Genomic DNA, 18272 nt, shown 5'->3' with positions numbered 1-18272 from the left:
ATTTTCACTCAAGCTTAAATATCTCATTCAATGTAATGATGTTGTGCAGCTGGTGATATTTTTTCTAACAAGAAAAGAGATGACTTTGTGAATTCTTGTTTTAGAGCTTAGCCAGGTTAAAGGATGGCTTTGTGACTGACAGAGGATCACAGTCAGACCTGTGGGACAGCAATGCATCCTTATTACCTCCACAGTATCTGGATGTTAGCTCCCAAACAGATGTTTCAGGAAATGTGAGTAACATGTGACACAGTCACATGCAAAAATTATTCCTCTGCACTGGATCAATGTTGCCGTATTGCAAGTTTTCACGCTAGGGCAAATAACTATTAATTGATGAGCCTTCAGAGTTTCAACATCAGTGTGGTTTTCAGTGAAGTTTCATTTGATCTGTTAATGTAAGTCTAACGGCAAATCCATTCAAAATTGAGCAGGTAGTGGCAGTGGTGGCACCTGCCCAACTTATAACTTTTAGCCTAGTGGTTAGAGCACTTGCCTGGGAGGTGGGAGACCCAGGTTCAGTTGTCCCCTCTCTGCCAGCAGGAGAAAGATGATTTTAGCAGTGGTCTCCCACCTCCCAAGTGGGGGCCCTTACCACTGGACTACAGAGATTTCTCTCTCTCTCTCTCTCCACCCTCCCTCCCTTCTTCCTCCCTGCCTAATAGTCATTGGGCCTGAGTGTGGGAGAGTGTCTCTATAATTCAGTGATTAGTGCACTCACCTAGGAGGTGGAAGACCTTGGGTCTGGTCCCCCTCTCCAATCGCTCTTTCATTATTCTACCACAGTGGAGCAGCTTCAATAGAAGAGACTGAGGGAGCGCCCCCCATCAGAATATCACATAGCTCAGAAGTTAGAGCATCTTCCTGAGAGGATTTGAGCTGTGCTTTCCCACCTTTCTTCCCTGCTGAATCTGGGTCTCCCAAGTCTCAGAGGAGTGCTCTAACCACTGAGCTAAAAGTGGGTGGGTGGCAGCAGCAGCTGCTCCTCCTCCACCTCTGGCCAGTTCATGTGCAGCAAGAAGCAGCTAAAGTGTCTAAATCCCGTGACTCGAGGAGGTGAGTTCCGATTTGTGGATCTCAAGCGGAGATAAGCGTCTCCCTACAGTCTCGACTTAGGTGCCTATATCTGTGAACAGTGCAGGACTTAACATATATCCCTCTGATTGGCATCTCCCATTGGCTAGCTTTGGCAGCTCCCTGCCTGGCAGGTTGGCTTTTGTGGATCTCATTCTAAGGCCTCTGTCTCTCCCCATGCATTTTATAGGCACCTAACTCGGCTTTGGGGATTCCAGCATTATTCCTGTGGTTTTTTTTTTCCTAGGCACCTAAAAGTTAGGCACTATGATGCTCAGTGTTGCAAAGCCTAAGTCTCTTTGTAGATCTAACCCTTTCCTCCCCCTAAATATTTCTTCCTTGAGGCATGGAATATTCTGTTAACCTTTCAGTTATAAGGCAAGCATTATGACATAGGGAACGTTTTGAGGCTACCTATGGATTTAGCTTTGAGGAAGATTGCAAACTTGCAGGGCTAGGTCATTCATGAAGTTAGTTTCTACTAGCTGGGAATTTGAATTGTAAATGAGTGATGTTACCAATTTTTTAAAAATTTCAACTCTTTGTTACAGTATGTTACAATGCAACCCTGTGTAGAGGACAATCGCAGCCTTATGCACCTCTTAAAAACATAGGTGGCACATAAGTGGTGCATAACCCTTGTGCTGGCCCTCTCCACAAGAGTGTACTTTACTCTTGATCCTGTTATTGTCAATGGGAATTGTGGAATAGGTGCAAATCCTTAGGGCTTTAAAATTAATGATTCCTTGGGGTGAATTCTTCCAATGTCTGTTGATTAACATCCTTAACTTTCAAAGATATATAGAAGCCCTCTAATGCACACATCTTGACTTTTGCATATAAAGGTGGCTTCTTGCCACTTCTTAGTAAGATTTAATAGCAGGTTGCTGTAGTATGGTCTTGTATTAAAATTATAAACTTACATGGTGCTGTGCAAACATTGGGCTCTGATCTGGCAATCGGATCAGCGCAGGCAAACCGGTGTCACCCTTGACTGGGGCTTTGCATAGGGGCAATGGGGACAACCCATGTGGCTCAGATGGCAGGTTTGGTATCATTGTGACCAATCCTGCAAATCCTCACTCGAGTGAGTAGTTCTTGCTACTGTAGTTTTATTTGTGTAAGGCATCTATCAGCCCAGTCCTAATAGCCATTATGTTCCTTGCCCTAAAGATTTTTCAATCTAAATAAAGCAGACCAACACAAGACATATTGTAACATTTCAGAGATAGTAAAAATTATCTTGCAAAACGTCCTCCGCTGTAGTTTTAAATGCAAAGGGGGAAAAATCTGGGCCCCAATCATAGATGTGAATTAGTCAGATTCTGCTGTACTCTGTAACTGGAGAGCAAGATAACCCTTGCATCTTATATCAGTTTTTAGACACCTGAAGCACATAATCATAAAAAATCAATCAAAGGAAACAATTTTCAGTCTGATCGCTTCTTGAATCTATGAATTTTATTCAATTGACAAGTTAGCAGCATTACAATTTGAATATAAAATGTCTCAAGGCACAACAGCTGTTTATTAATTCACTGGTGTTATACTTTATTTCCTAGTTTATCACAAGCACTAATAATCAGTTGGCTGAGAAGGTCAGATTACGTCTCCGATATGAAGAAGCAAAGAGAAGGTAGTTGGTGTTTTGTCTGTTGTTGCTTACCATCGGGACTATACAATTCAAAATGTAAACAGATATCTGTGATTGAGAGGAAAACCCATTAAGAGCACAATTAGAACTTTAGTGAGGGTGGTGGGGCATTCACTGAAACTTTGAAAGATCTTTTGTGCTTAGGGGCCAGCATGCAGCAACTGTTTCTTTGAAAGACTCCAGCTTTTAATGACAATAAAGACTGTATGGAATTGCTAATGCAAATCAAATGTTAGGATAGTGTCTTAGTAATTAACTAGAACACTCAACAGAGTAAATACAAATTTTTAAATAATCACAGTACAGAAGATAAACACAGATTCTACCCTTCTCCTTACTTAACTTTTAAAACACTCTGTATAACAAAAATGAAATTTTAAAAAGTTAAGAATAAATTGATCCACTTAGGCTATAAAGAAAATTAATTCCACATAAGTCTTTTCTTGACTGGGTAAATAAAGTAATTGTCTGTATAACTGAAACATCATTGCTACATAACCAGTATTCAAATTGTTGAGCTAATGAGGCAAAAGCTTCTGAGTTAAAACTGGGGAAAGTCATTCTAGTTCTCAAATGACAAAAGTAATGTGGATGGCATATACTGTTGAGCCTCTCAATGCCTCTAGGCCTCCCCTCCTAATGAGCCAACTGTGTCTGAAAACAGAGCTATGGAGTCCCCCCCAGCTTAGTATTCAAAACTTCCTAATATTTCTCAGATCTATGGATGAATTTTAAACCGGAGCCTGGGAGACATGTGCGTTGCATTAATGCCTGATTATTTACAAACATCTTCGGTTCTAAGCTTACGCCTCTTAAGCTTACATTCTTAAAGTTCTGACCGAACCTAGTTCCTGAAACCGCCAAGAATGTAGACATTGGACTTGTAAAAATCTTGAAAATTTTGAAGTTTTAGACTTAAGCTGTTTCTCCAGACATGACCTTGGAAGCCAATGTAAATTCATATTCTGAAATTGCAACTAATAATTAATAGAGACATTGTGCTTTGGTAGATACAGAGCATTCACCCACCTCTGTCCTACATAAAGCATCTGGGGATAATTGAAGAGATGACGTATTCTCTTCAGAAATTTATTTGGCGTTTCTCTAATGATCTTTCCATCCCCCAATTTCCACATATAAAATTTAATGGGATAATATAATTCAATAATATAATTTTTTGCACAAAGGTTATGAATTTTGAGCTGTGAACAGTCTGAGAGCCTGTGCAATTAAATAACTCTGATGCACACTAGAAAAACAAAAAATTGTTTGCATGGACCAAAAAGCTCTCCCCGTAGCTTCCTATGTACATTTATCCCATTCACAGCTGAATGTAAAGCATATAAACAGATAAGAAAAGGACTTACACTGTTCAATATAATGGTCATCAATTATCCATTTATGGAACTTTGGTTTATGTCCAAAAGTAAATATTTTAGTTTTCAGCTAATCTATAGTTGTGTATTCCTGCTGATAAAAAGTGCCAAAATCCCATAATGGACATTTCAAACTCAAAGGCGTTTGGGACAACAGAACCGTACCTGCCTATAGCAGGACACTGGTCAGTTCAGAATTTTAGGGGCAAAATACTGCTTCCCCTCAAATAGGCCCAGTACCATTTAATATAAAAATTAAAAAGAGAGGAGGACAATAAACGATGATACACACCCTTTATAATAGACATAGGATCTGTTAGATTGTCCTTCCACCCCATCCTAACCCTGGCCATTGTTTGGCCAAGAAAGGCTCTCAAAAGATAGTTAACCTGAGACCTTACCAAGCCCTTGCAAGTTTCTCCCTAAAATAGCTTCTGTCAACAGACTTAAAAGCAAATTTCATATCAGTAAAGGCCACATAAAATATTCCCCCCTTGGGGGAAGCAGTATTTGTAGATCAAATGTGAGAGCATGAAACAATTAACTATAGCTGAGAAGTTGTATTCTTAAAGCTGGCTAGTCCGCTGCAAGAAGGTTACAGCTCTCAGCCCTAAGAGGTATCTGGAATAGATTTTGAAGACCACATCTAAAAGGCTGATTGGATGGTAATTCCCAGGTTTATTTTGTAGCCCTCTTATCATAAAGTGGGACAATAATAACAGTAGACCATCCTGCAGGGAAGTCCCTGTATTATTGGAACCAACTTTCAAAATCTATTTGAAATTACACAAAGTTTGCAACCCCAGGTATTTCTTACCTTCTCCATAGATTGGCAAAGTGGAACTAAAAGAAAGGCCCCTTATGCTGAGTCTGTAGGAAGAATAAGATTGTCTCTGTCCCCAGGACCCAGTGGAGAATTACTCTCCCAAAAGAACCAAGCAAGCTAATGAGTACTTTTCCATAAGTGAGTCAGGGATTCAGGCACTATGTAGAGAGACTGATTGTAAACAGGAGAGACCCAGTGAGAAGAGTAAACATTCAGAGCTTAAAAAAACAGATTTATCTGGAAAGATAAAACCGAAGGCCTGGAAATAGGAGTTACTTGATGTTAACTTAGTTATAACATTTAATTTAATTGAAACCCAAAGGGCCAGACTAGTTGTAGGTCTCCTGCTAACATTCTTAACATCCCTTTCTGGAAAGATTCAAGGTCCTGGTGATAGTCTCATCCTTAGCTAGCTGGACTTCTCGAAGGAAAGGTCAATACAAAGTGACTTGAGCCAGCCTATTTTTGTAGTGCAGAGCAGGCCTAAGGGTATGTCTACACTATGGGGACTATAGTGGCATAGTGATGGTGCTATAGCTCTGCCAGCATAACCCCTTAGTTTAGGCCAGCATGTACCATGGAAGGGGTTTTCCCATCACTGTGGGAATATCACTTCCCCACGTAATGGTAGTTAGGTTGATGGAAGAATGTTTCTGTCATCCTAGCTGTATGTATACTGGGAGTTAGGTCGGCATGGCGATGTTGGTCGGAGTGTGGAATTTTCAGACCCTGAGCAGCATAGCTGTGTTCGCCTGAATTTAAAGTGTAGACCAGGCCTTAATCAAATTGGGATAAACAAGGTTGGAATTGGACAGCAGTTACCAGCCATTGTGACTGAACCCTTGACCAGGACTTGTCTTAGAAGGTCTTAAATGGATGTTTTAATGGCTTAATGACATATTTGACACCATTGCTGCAGCAGTTGGAGCATTACAAAAGTTTAAGAACCTTCTTGTGAGCACACTTCCTAAAGGTCTACCTCCATTTTGGTGGGTGCCATTTCATCAGCCATTGAAGTGCAGAAGCGGGTCTGACTACTTGAATTTCTGATTGTCCGCGGGTAGGATTGAACTGGGGTCCTTTGGGGCTTAGTTATGAGCCTCTACCGCATGAGCTAAAAGCTAATTGGCTGTTAGCTCGGGCTGTAGAGCAGACTCATTTTATCTCTCTCTTTAAGTGGTCTCGGTACCACTAGATGGGACACAACACCACACCCAGAAGGTATGTGGGTTACAGGTGCACACAGGTATAGAAGTGCACATGCTGTGATTTGTTCCTGCAAAGAGGGAGCCACTTGTTTGGATCAATAAAGGAGTCAGATTGCATATCGAGATAGCAAACAAACAATCTAGAATTATTGTTCTATTTAAAAAGAGTACCGTTAAAAGTAAAACTAAGCATCCTTCCCTCCACTTCCTTCAGCCTCAGAGGTGATAGGCACTCAGAATGACTCTGTACCTGGCACTTCAGCATCTACTATTGCTGATTTCTTTGTAATGAAAATCTAGACTTGTGCATGAATGATATGGTTTAAATGCTCAATCTGTGAAAGCTGAAGGGCTGGAGTTTTCAGCCAAATGCAAGGTCGTTTGCAAAGCAATTATTCCATTACGATGAAAAAAATTTTTTGGACTTTAAAAGTGGGTTTATTTTTTTAATCCAAAAAGCAGAGAATGGTTGCTTGCAAAGCAGGGGCAAATTCAGGGTTAGTTTTAAAAAAAGGTGTAAGAATATGTGCAGAGCATTGAGAGCAAATTCCATTGAAAAGCCATATCCATGCAAATGTATGCCAGGAGTGATCAGATTAATACCAAGCAATCCTCTTATAAAAATTCATATTCCTTCAAAATGCACTGAGGAATTCTTGGATTATAAATTAATGCCACTGTGAATTCTTCATTGGAGCACACTATTGCACTTAATCAGGCAGTCAGAAACAAAATAGCTCTAAGAAGACCTAAAAACAGTCAGGATGAATTTCTAATAATTATAGAATTTAAATTAATTAAGAAGAAGCAACACTCCTGTGGGAACTGGCTCTGCATTAAGAATGCCCCTCTCCCCAAATGTGGCTTCTGTGCAGAAAAGTGACAGAAAAAGCGTTAACATCCATTGTAGTGTCATGAGAATAAATTAGATAGGCTTAGTCCTGGCCAGGTTGCCTGCCTTTCATAGATTCCTGTGGATTTCTGGTCTTCCTGTGCTTTGGAGCTGGAGGACGGAAGTTGAATCCTGAGAGCCTTTGATAACCATGTAACAGTGGCTGACACCTTTTCTGTGATCCTGCTAACTCTGAGAAGCCAATCAGGGTTTGAATTTAGTCTGTACCTGAGAGTGTATTTACACTAAGATTTTTAATCCCAGTTAGTTGGCTGCCCATTTACCTGAGTTAATAAATATAATTGTACATGCTCAGCCTAGCATAAACATCAAACATTTGTGTTCTGGAACAATGTACGTCTAGAGTACAAAAGAATTGGCAAACTCAGATTGGCAACCAATTGACTTCAGTTTAACTCCAGTCTTATTACACCCTGAATGAGATGTGTAACTACTGTCCCATGAGGGCAATTTGCATGCCAAACTTCATCTTCCCAGACACCAGCCTTTTCAACTGTAGAGCTGTTAAAAAAGAATCCCCTCAAACAAACAAAAAAACAACCATCTTTCATATTTTATATCAAAACTGCTGAACCTTTTTTTGTATAATCTTTTCACAAAGGTCCACGTTTTGTCAGAGAAAAAGCATGGAAAACTTCATCCTTAAAGGGGAAAGCTTCAAAAACCTAAGTGATTTGACTCCAGGTAGCTAGAACAGAAATTTATGCGATCTGATCTGCTATATAGCTACCCACTAAAACTCCAGCTATTACTCTATTTAAACCATTATAGTTACTGCTATACCAGCTATTGCTGTTGATTCCCTTCTTTTGGTTATTCAGTACCTATCTGTCCTTTCTTAGGTTCTTGAACATATGATGCGGCCCTGAAGTACCAGTTACTATAAAGTTTAATGTTGGGCTTTGGAATAATGCCCGTAATCAAAATAGTTCTTGTGCTGTATCCATATAAGTGACTAGTGATTCAGAGTGATATTTTGTCACCCCTTTAACTGTTCACATACACATATGTTGTTGCTGCCTGAGATTTAAGTTTTAATGCTTTGATTTTTTTCCAAATCTGGACTTGCACTGAGCAACCTTGTTCAAAATAGCAGGGTGCCCTGAAACCCAGAGCTGAGAGTTTAGAAACAAGCTCATTCACACATTATCCAGATGCATTAGTTAAGGTTATAAATGTTAACATAACTACTCATACTGTTACACTTCTGACTAGCAATGTGTGATGTAATTGTACTTTAATGTGGCCCGTAAATGTGCTTTACTAAAACTGTTCAATATTCAATATTCAGATTCTTTTAGTACTAGCTAGCATCATATTAGCTTTGTCAATACAAGATCAGTTTTTTCATTTGAAATGTAACTGACTTAATCCGGTATCCATAAAGAGCACTTCACAGTCCTAAAGTACAAAGTTCTGTCAATCCACAAAACAGGTAGAGCACTGACAGTGGCAGTGTGTATCAGCCTGTGTGTATCAGCTCTGACTTAGATGGAACATCTCTAAGGTTTACACTAAGATGTTTTTCACTCCCATAACTTCTATTGGGTACAGCTGGTGGAAGCAGTAGTGCAAGCAATTCTCAGATGGGTCTGGTGTCTATCACTGTCAGAAGATGTTGTGGTTAAAAACTTCTAGGTCTTACATACATTGCAATTTCCTGCCACCTGTTGTGCTGCACTGTTGACAATCATGGATCTGGAAAATCATAGTGTAAACAATGCCAGCAGGTCAAGGTAATTCAGTCTCCAGGCTGAGCAGCTTAGCAAGGATGCTCATTGTCATGGTGGTTCATTATGCGGACATGTGTCCAGTAGCAGCTGGGCTCAGGCTACTAAACACAAACACTGTATGTGAAGTGGAATTTATTTTTTTTCTATAGAATAGCAAACTTAAAAATACATTTGGCTAAACTGGACAGTGAGGCCTGGCCAGGTGTGCTGGATTCAGAACGGGACCGACTAATATTAATCAATGAGAAGGAGGAGCTCTTAAAGGAAATGCGGTTCATTAGCCCCCAAAAGTGGACTCGGGGTGAAGTGGAAAGACTAGAGATGGAGAGAAAACGTCTGGAGGAAGACCTTCAAGCTGCAAGAGATACTCAAAGCAAAGCCTTAACAGAGAGGTATGTAACCAGAGCAAAGCAAACCTTAAATTACTGGCTTACAGATAGAATAAGAATAAATAATCAACTTTTATCATGGCAAAATAGCAGCGTGCCCTGAGGTTCTAGGAAGGTTCGCGTGCAGCTAACAGTCTTCTGCTTTTAAGGTTTTATCTGAAAGAACCTCCCCAAGCACTCACTTCCCTTCTCTTTTACTCTGTGTAATTAGCTGCTGTCCTACGCAAGTATGCTAAAAATATATTCATGCATATTGGAAAAATTCCAGACACCGAAGAGATCCTTGATCGCATGAGTTTTTACTATTGTGAAACATTTCTAGCTAAATGAATGGCTCCTACTACCATTCCAAAATTAACTCTTTTACTTGGAGCTTATGGAAACTCTCATTTGGGATGTAACAAAAGAATTGAGGGCAGAAGCAGGGAGGAAAAGCTTATTTTTAGACATATTGCCCCCTCTGTTAATGATGCCACTGAGAATCCCGTTTTGACTTTTGCATCAGAGGGATAGCCGGGTTAGTATGTATCCACAAAAACGAGGAGTCTGGTGGCACCTTAAAGACTAACAGATTTATTAGGGCATAAGCTTTCCTGGGTAAAAAACCCACTTCTTCAGATGCACTTGACTTCTGCATCAATCAAATTTTCACCCTCTATGAAGCACAGTATACTCATATATGTGTACACTTTGAAGTGTGTACAGCTATGAACTTAATTAGTATTTCATAAGTTTCTGAAGTGAGATGAAACTAGAATTTCAGCTAGAAATTTAGTCTAACAAATTTAAAAACTACCCTCGGTCAAAGGTATCAATCAAGAAAAGCCTACAGTGCAACAGCTGTCAGGGTAGGGCTTCTATTTTTCTAAATAAATTATGCCTTATGAAGTTGAAGATACCTTAATATAATTAGGACAGGAAACATATAATCTAAATGTGCGAGTTCATTAAAATCTCCATCTGGTTTCCTCACTGCAAAACTTGTAAGCCCTGAAAGCTTGCTTTTCAGTGCTTGTGCTGAGTTTTCTTTATGTGGAAGGGCTGGATTCAATGAGAACGTCATATAGCTGAGTGATCATATTTTGCTTTCTAATCCCTAGCAAACACCCGCTGCTTCAATTGCTTGGGTTATCCCACTTTTCTCTCTACTATGGAAAATGTTCTAACTAAGGGCAAAAATGCAAAATTTGCTTTCTTACACCATTGTAAATCTGAAGTAATGCTAGTGCTTCAAGGGAATTTCTCTTGCTTTATCTACATACATATAAAATATGGTTGTGATCTAAATCATAGAAGTGTAGGACTGGAAGGAACCTCAGTAGGTCATCTAGTCTAGTCCCCTGCACTCAAGGCAGGACTACACAATAACTAGAGTATCCCTGACAGGCGTTTGTCTAACCTGCTCTTTAAAACCTCACCTGATGGAGGTTCCACAACCTCCTTGGGCAATTTGTTCCAGTGCTTAACCACCCTGAGAGGAAGTTTTTCCTAATGATCAACTTAAACCTCCCTTGCTGAAATTTAAGCCCAATGCTTCTTGTCCTATTTTCAGAGATTAAGGAGAACAATTTTGTACCCTTTTTCTTGTACTAACCTTTTATGTGTTTGAAAACTCTTATCATGTGCCTCATCATCTTCTCTTCTCCAAACTAAACAAACCATTTTTTTCAATCTTCCCTCGTAGGTCATGTTTTCTAGACCTTTAATCATTTTTGTTGCTCTTCTCTGGACTTTCTTCAATTTGTCCACATCTTTCCTGGTATGGTGCCCAGAACTCTTTCAGGACACAGTACTCCAACTGAAGCCTAATCAGCATGGAGTAGAGTGGAAGAATTACTTCTTGTGTCTTGCTTACGACACTTTTGCTAAGACATCACTTTTTTTGCAACAGTGTTACACTGTTGACTAATATTTAGCTTGTGGTCCACTATGACCCCCAGATGCCTTTCCGCCATACTCCTTCCTAGGTAGTCATTTCCCATTTTGTATGTGTGCAACTGATTGTTCCTTCCTAAGTGGAGTACTTTGCAATTGTCCTTATTGAATTTAATCCTGTTTACTTCAGACCTTTGCTCCAGTTTGTCCAGAACATTTTGAGTTTTAATTCTATCCTCCAAAGCGTTTGCATCCCCTCCCAGCTTGGTATCATCCTCAAACTTTAAAACTTTCATGTGTCCTAACTGAGTTGGCCTTGGTGATCTGCTTTTTATTGGTGTTATAGTAGTGGTTAGAGGCCCCAAAAGAGAGTCAAATCAAATTGTACTAGGTGCTGTACAAATATGTAGTGAGAGAAGGCCCTGAACCCAAAGACTTTCTAGTCAAAATAGAAAATGGACAAAGGATGGGAGAGGAAACTGAGGCACTGAGATAAATGACATGCCCAGTAGCAAACAGAAGGTTAGTGATGGTGCTTGGAATAGAACTCAGTGTTCCTGATTGCCTGCCTAATGCTATATCCAGTGGACCATGTTGCCCCTCTCACTCCCAAGCTCACTCTTTATGCTTTATTGTGTAAGTAAGTAAAGATTGTTCCTGCTCCTCCTATTGGTCTCTAAGTTGAACTCTTCAGGCTTGATGGCAGGGCTTTTCCAGGAGAGAGTTCTTTGGTCTGGAACTTGTTTTTTAAGTGGTCCAACACATTTTGGCCATTTTAGACAGGGAGCTCTTCTGGCTGCCTTTTCCATGACTCCTGGGATTGTCTAAACGGTGAGTAAGTCTGCAGCAAGCCAGGGTGTGCAGCAAACAGAGTCCACATGGCGAGTTGCTGCGTGACCACTGGTGCATTGTAGATTCACATTCTCTAGCTTGCCGCACGCTAACTGGCTGCGTAGGCTAGCCTGGTTTTAGCTAGACTGGATTTAGACTCTTGATGGGGCATGAAGCCTCAGGCAGTGTCTGTATACTACCTAACATTCATCTTTGTTTCTATTTACATAAACTACATACCGGGTACTATGGTTAGGAGTTTCTAGTAAAGCTCCTTCAGTGGGAGGAGAGGTGTAGGAGGGAAGCACCTGAAAAAAACCACCTTTCCCATTAGGGGTGTGTGTGTGTGTGTGTGTGGAGAATCTCCCACTAAAAACCAAATCATGAATATATCATGCTTCAATTACCAATTATAGAGGCAGATTCTGTAGTCTGCTACAGCTGCTTAGCAGCGTTCTGGTGACATTAAGTAGCTGAAGGAAAACAATGGAGCTGCATGTGCTCATTAGAATTTGAATGTTTAGAAATATGTTATATAAATCTGGAAATTACACTGGATCATAAATGTCTTTAACGATGTGATTTTTTTACCTATTTTATTTAGTGAAATATTTACTATGAAAAATGTATTCCCTCTCCTTTTTGAAATTGAGTGAAAGGATAATTCACAAATCCACATTTCTGATACATTGACTGTAAGACTCTAACTGTGTGACTGGCAAAATGTCTCTTGAGTTATCCAAAAACTACCGCCAAATGTCTATGTACTGATCCTAGAAACACAACCAGGTATAGTGCTTGCCACTCTACCCAGAAATAAGCATTTGCAGGACTGGGCCCCAGATTTTAGTGTTCCTTGAAGCTGTTTAAAAAAACAAGAAAACAAAAAAAAATGAACAAAAGTAACCCTGTTACACAAGGGCTGATTACTGTCCTAATTTACTCCTACTTAGTCTCACTAGAATTGTATAGTAAGGGCACACTTTTTTCATTTTAATTTTAAAATGTCATTTTAACTTTTTGTCCATCTTTGCTGTCTTCTCTAGATTGAAGTTGAATAGCAAAAGAAATCAGTTGGTCCGCGAACTGGAGGAAACAACACGATTAGTTGTAACGTTACACACCCAGCTGAAAAAGTGAGTTTTCAGTCTTTCAGAGATTTACATATTTTTTAAATGGGCATCATGTGACTGCCCTTTTTCCCTTATCATAGTGCTCAAATTTTGTATAATAAGAGTTGAAATAATAAAATGCTTGGATTCGGGTGAGGGATGGGAGTAATAAAATAACTCATCACAGAAGTTGACATTGCTAAAGGCCGAAACTTAGCAAATAAGTATGCATTATTATACCTGATAATTAAGCCACTTACAGCACATGTATCTCTGAAAGTGGACTTCAGATTTATGCTCCTGCTTGTAAATGTGCCTATTGTATTTATGGTATCTTTGAACTTGTTCTAATGAAATATTGTGTACTCAGTTTGTTCAGACTATCTTTTTGGAAAAGGATAAGGTTAGTAGCTTTGGAGAAAGTACACATATTCAGGCACTAAAATCTTCCTCTAAACTTCCTTCCACTAAAATCGATTAAGAGTTGGCCCATCCATTGGAGAAATAGGGTTTCTCTCAACTGGGCAAACTGAGCTGATGCTATTTACTGTTTTTGCTTTTGAATTCTACTCTGAGGCCTATCCTCTTTCATTAAGGCAATAGTGAAAAAAGCAGAAAGAAATTTTAGTGCAAGATACCTGACTCTTAGAGAGACTACTTAGAACTATGGCAGATAGGCAGCTATTCCCACGTGGTGAAGTAGGCGTTATTTCTAGCACATCATGCATTCATTTCCCAGTTCACCGAGTGGGGTGTATAACTCATTACTTCCTTACTCTGAATGCCGTACTTTCTGTTCTTGACACATTCACTCAGTGACTAGGGCAGACGCACAGTATGAGCAGATGCTTGTATGCATGTATTTGCATGTGCAGTATAATGAAGTTCAGCCAAACTGTCACATGGAAAGAATAAGAAGCATTCTTTTAAAAAATGAAATTATAACTGTTTTATGATGGAGTGTATTTACTAGCTCTCAGTAGTCCTACAAACATTACCAAGGTTCCTACTCAAATGCTGGTGGCCTCTTTTAAGCCATGCTTCACACAATAGGTGTTTTTCATAAGACTGATGTGATACACATCTGCCATCCTAGTGCAGAAGGCAATATGTGCTAAAACTTTGCTGAAATCTGCATGTTTTCCTTAAAAGAACAAGCATCTGGTGTATGATTTATTTAGCACCACTCCTAGACAGTGTTGCTGATCCATAAATTACAAATAAGTAATGTTATGTTTATTAATTAGCATTCCCCTAGCTTTTTCAGCATTAGGATTTTTTTTTTAAATCATGTTAAAAATAACCCAAGTGTAAGTTTTTAAACAATAGCAAATCTAGATCTGAAGTGAAGACTAAAGGCTCTAAAACTACTAGTGTTTGCAGTATAGTACTTACTATGCTGAATAATTCCATTGACTTAAATGAAACTGCTCTGCATAGTAAGTACTGTACTTGGTAATTAAGTATTTGTAGGATCATGCACAAAGAAACGCCTCGCTGGTAACATATGTGAGGCCTGTTATATAGTTCTGTTTTAGTTTGGGAATGGTATTTTATTTTGTTCTTTCTGATCTCATAACTGACGCAAAAATACAAATTGTTCATCATCTTATTAAAACAAATCTGCAAGTCCAGCATTCTTACTTCAACAAAATCCTCTTACACACTTTACCCCATTGCATTCTGCTTCTCTTAAATAAAAGTTGGTGTGAATTTCTCACTTGTGAAATGAAAGCCAAATAAGGCTAGCTTAAAACAGTCCTAATACAGGCTTCCCACACACACATCTGCCAATGTATTGCTGCCTGATTTATAACGCCTCCTATGTCAGTTCTGAGTTTCTACTGAGCAGAAACAATTGTGCAGAATTGTCAGGGTCTTTTTATGTGAACAAGCATCCTCCAAGGACTCAGCTATCATTTACTTCACTTGAGATTAATTCCTGATTTGAGGCAGATCTCCAGATGTAAATGGCTAGTCAGAGCTGTGTTTAGTCACTCAGTGTTGTGGCACTGGAATAACTGAGACTGATTCTACTTGGCAATCCTAATTTTTCACATAGCTGAATCTTGCAAGTCAGCTCAGAACAGCAGTTACTGGGCCCATCCCAGATAATTGCAGGCTGAACTTCACAGCAGGCCATATACTGGGTTGGAGTTTGAGGTTAGACAACTGGAAACTATTCCTGTGACATGAAGGGATTGTCATCTCCTCACTGTGGCATTAAGTTCTTCTTTCCTGTATGGGGCAAAGGACCTGTTCTCATGCTCCATCTTGAAGGTTAAGAAGAACCAGAGGGCCTCCGCATAACTGAACAAAGAATGCTGTTACTCTAATCCTTTATTGCTTTGAGTTGATGATTATTTGTGTGTGTGTGTATGAGAGGGCTCATAGGATGATGAATACAGATCGTTGAAAAAAGCAAATTACATCACCTATTTTCATTGAAGTGTCATCAATTGAAGTTTGGAAATTTTCAATCAATTGTACTGCTGGGTGATAATTCCTGTGTGGATTTTAATTCTAAATTGTCTGGGTGCCTAACGCTATGGACTGGTGTCTTTGTTGTTTAAAAGCTAAAATAGCAAACTGCATTAGCATTTTGGTGAGTGTGGTGATGAGTCATGCATAAAAATGTCACGGTGTCTTTCAGAACTCGCATGATGTAAAAGTCAAGCTTTCTCTGACGTGTTTTTATTTCTCTGCAGCCTCTCTACCAGCATGCTTTCCCTCTCTTCGGGCAGCAGCCATGGGTCTCTCGCATCGAGCAGAGGATCTCTTGCCACCTCTAGTCAGGATTCTTCCACCTCAGCCAGTTTAACTGATCTCTACTATGAGCAGTGGGAACAGTTGGGTTCAGACTATCAGAACAAAGTCGACTTCTTACTCTTGGAGGGAGCCGCTGGATTTAGGCCTTCAGGCTATATCACCACTATTCATGAGAATGAGGTGGCAAAAACTCACAAAACAGATGCCACCGGTCGTATCCAGGCTTTGAGATCTTTGTCTGGGACCCCCAAATCAATGACATCCTTATCTCCAAGGTCATCTCTGTCATCTCCCTCTCCACCCTGCTCCCCACTAGTGATAGATCCTCTCTTAACTGGAGATGCCTTTTTGAGCCACATGGACTTTGAAGATACAGATATAAATACAAGTCTTTCTGAATTCTCTCTAAATGCCGGAAGTGGCAGCTACAGATTGGAAGAGCCTAGGGCTGGGGACAAACATCTAGGCCAAGGTACAGTAACAGCTCAACCTAAAAGTAACTTTAAGATCCTCTTTTAAAACAATATTTTTAGTTGGACTGCAAAGCAATAAGCTAAAATTCAGACATTGCAAACATTGCTCAACAGTCTTTAGTACAAGGACTTCTGGCAGCCTCCATCCAATAATGCGTTTGTGACATCTAACTATATACTTTACCCCAGCTGGAGAAAAGTTGATGATTTAATTCATATCCAGGAATGAATGTCTTTCCTAACCACTTCAGTCCCTAACTAGGCTTAGCAGCATTTGATTTTTATTTTTCCTAACAATTATTAATCAATTATAAACATGTTTTATTTTTAATGATTTTTGTTTGTACAGATGTGAGAAATTAAAAGGAGGTAGGGTAGGAATTAGAGTTCGGGCAGCGCTGGCAGTGGAGCTGCACTAGGCTCCCAGCACTGACAGCAAGTCTACAGGGGGTTTCTTGCATGGCCAAGAGGCCCAAATCTCCAGGACACAAGGCGTGGGGGAGGCTGCAGTCCTGGCTCAGCAGAGCAAAGCCTCTGGTCAGGACTGCAAGGAGGACGGGCCCCGGCTGTGGGGTGCTGCGGAACAGTTCCTGCCAGGGGATGGCTCCCACTCACTTGGTTGGCAAGTGAGTGAGTGGGGCTATGACAGCAGAACTGCAGAAACCTCTCTGCTTAGCTGCAGAGCCAGTGATACCCAATCTCTGCAGGCACAAGATGTGAGGAAGACTGCAGATCGGTTGGGATAGAGCAGAACCCCCCACCCACAGGGGAGGCTGTTCTGCTGCTGAATGGCCCCTGCTCAGGGATGGAGCCATTCAGCAGCGGGGTGTCCTACCCTATGGCCAGATGTCATCCCTATGCTCCTTGTAGCCCTGGTCAGGGGTCTCTGCTTTGCCCTGCCAGGACTGCAGCCTTCCCCACACCATTCATTTGCAGGGATTGGATATCAGAGGCCCTGTGGCAATGCAGGAGTGAATGTGTGGGACCGTGACAGTGGGGCTACAGAAGAGTCTCTGCGCTCCTGCATAGCCAGTGGCACCTGATCCCAGCAGACACAAGGCAGGGAGGCTGCACTTGTGCCGATTCTTATGATCAGGTGAAATTGACATTTACTGGCAAATAATATAATTCGAATGCTGCCAGGCCTGTCTATAAGGGTCTCTGTGTGTGCACACACACACACACGTACGTACGTACGTAGCTTGGAGCTAATTTTCAAACTTGAGTGCCTAAATTAGGGTGCCCAGTTCTCCATCAAGGTGCTTAATTTGGCACTTCAGAGCCCAAATACCTATTGTAGGTGCCTAGTGCCTAAGCATAAAATTGAATGCCTTAACGTGAACTCCCTAAAAGGACACAGTAAAAAAGCTCAGGGTGGAAATCTGCAAGGCGGTCCTGCAGGTCAGTTACTCAACAATTAGAGAACCAAAAAAATCCTAGAAGGAGCACATTGGGACTGACTTTGCTCCCAGGATATTCAGTGGTTAGCCCTTCCATGGACTTCGGCAGAGCAGGGATGGCTATGTTATGTTTTGAGAACTAGCTATTTCAAAGGTGAAGTCTCTTAGCAACAATAACTTGTTTGGATAATAAGCATGATAAAAATGAGACACTTAAGAATACTGGATTTTTGTTAAAAGGGTTCAATACAGGAGCAAACACTTTCCTTTGTGAGGCTACTGACCCTGTGCAAATAAATTAAAAGCATCAGATACCAATTAGTACAATCGATCCACACAGGCAGACACTAGCATCTGTCAGATGTCAGTGAAGGTGGGGCCTATGTGAATGAAATGGTTATTTTCTACTTCAGTGGAGAAAAAAATTAGAAAGTCAACATTAGTGCTGTAGGATATGGTTTTTTTTAAAAAAAACAACCTACATGAAAGTAGGGGATCTAGTGAAATGTGATTACCACCTGATACCATTTTGTATCTACACAGTTGTCATTTTAAGGCTTCATTTCATAATTAAAATTCCCTAAAGTGACATTACCGTTACCCTACAGGATAGATGCTTTTTCATCTGAGTATGAAACA

At 40.3% G+C, this 18272-nt stretch overlaps 1 protein-coding gene across 1 annotated transcript in view; it reads left to right on the top strand.

The window, feature by feature from the left end:
* WWC1 (WW and C2 domain containing 1) overlaps positions 1 to 18272 on the top strand; it is a 165613-nt gene that overhangs the window by 96969 nt on the left and 50372 nt on the right. The window contains exons 7-11 of the mRNA XM_032776684.2: positions 105 to 233; positions 2637 to 2710; positions 8934 to 9176; positions 12926 to 13015; positions 15700 to 16232. Coding sequence (XP_032632575.1) covers positions 105 to 233; positions 2637 to 2710; positions 8934 to 9176; positions 12926 to 13015; positions 15700 to 16232 — 1069 coding nt within the window. The remainder of the gene's footprint in view (positions 1 to 104; positions 234 to 2636; positions 2711 to 8933; positions 9177 to 12925; positions 13016 to 15699; positions 16233 to 18272) is intronic.

The sequence above is a fragment of the Chelonoidis abingdonii genome, chromosome 7 (assembly GCF_003597395.2).
Source record: "Chelonoidis abingdonii isolate Lonesome George chromosome 7, CheloAbing_2.0, whole genome shotgun sequence".
NCBI lineage: Eukaryota > Metazoa > Chordata > Testudines > Testudinidae > Chelonoidis > Chelonoidis abingdonii.
This window is presented reverse-complemented; position numbering and strand designations above follow the sequence as displayed.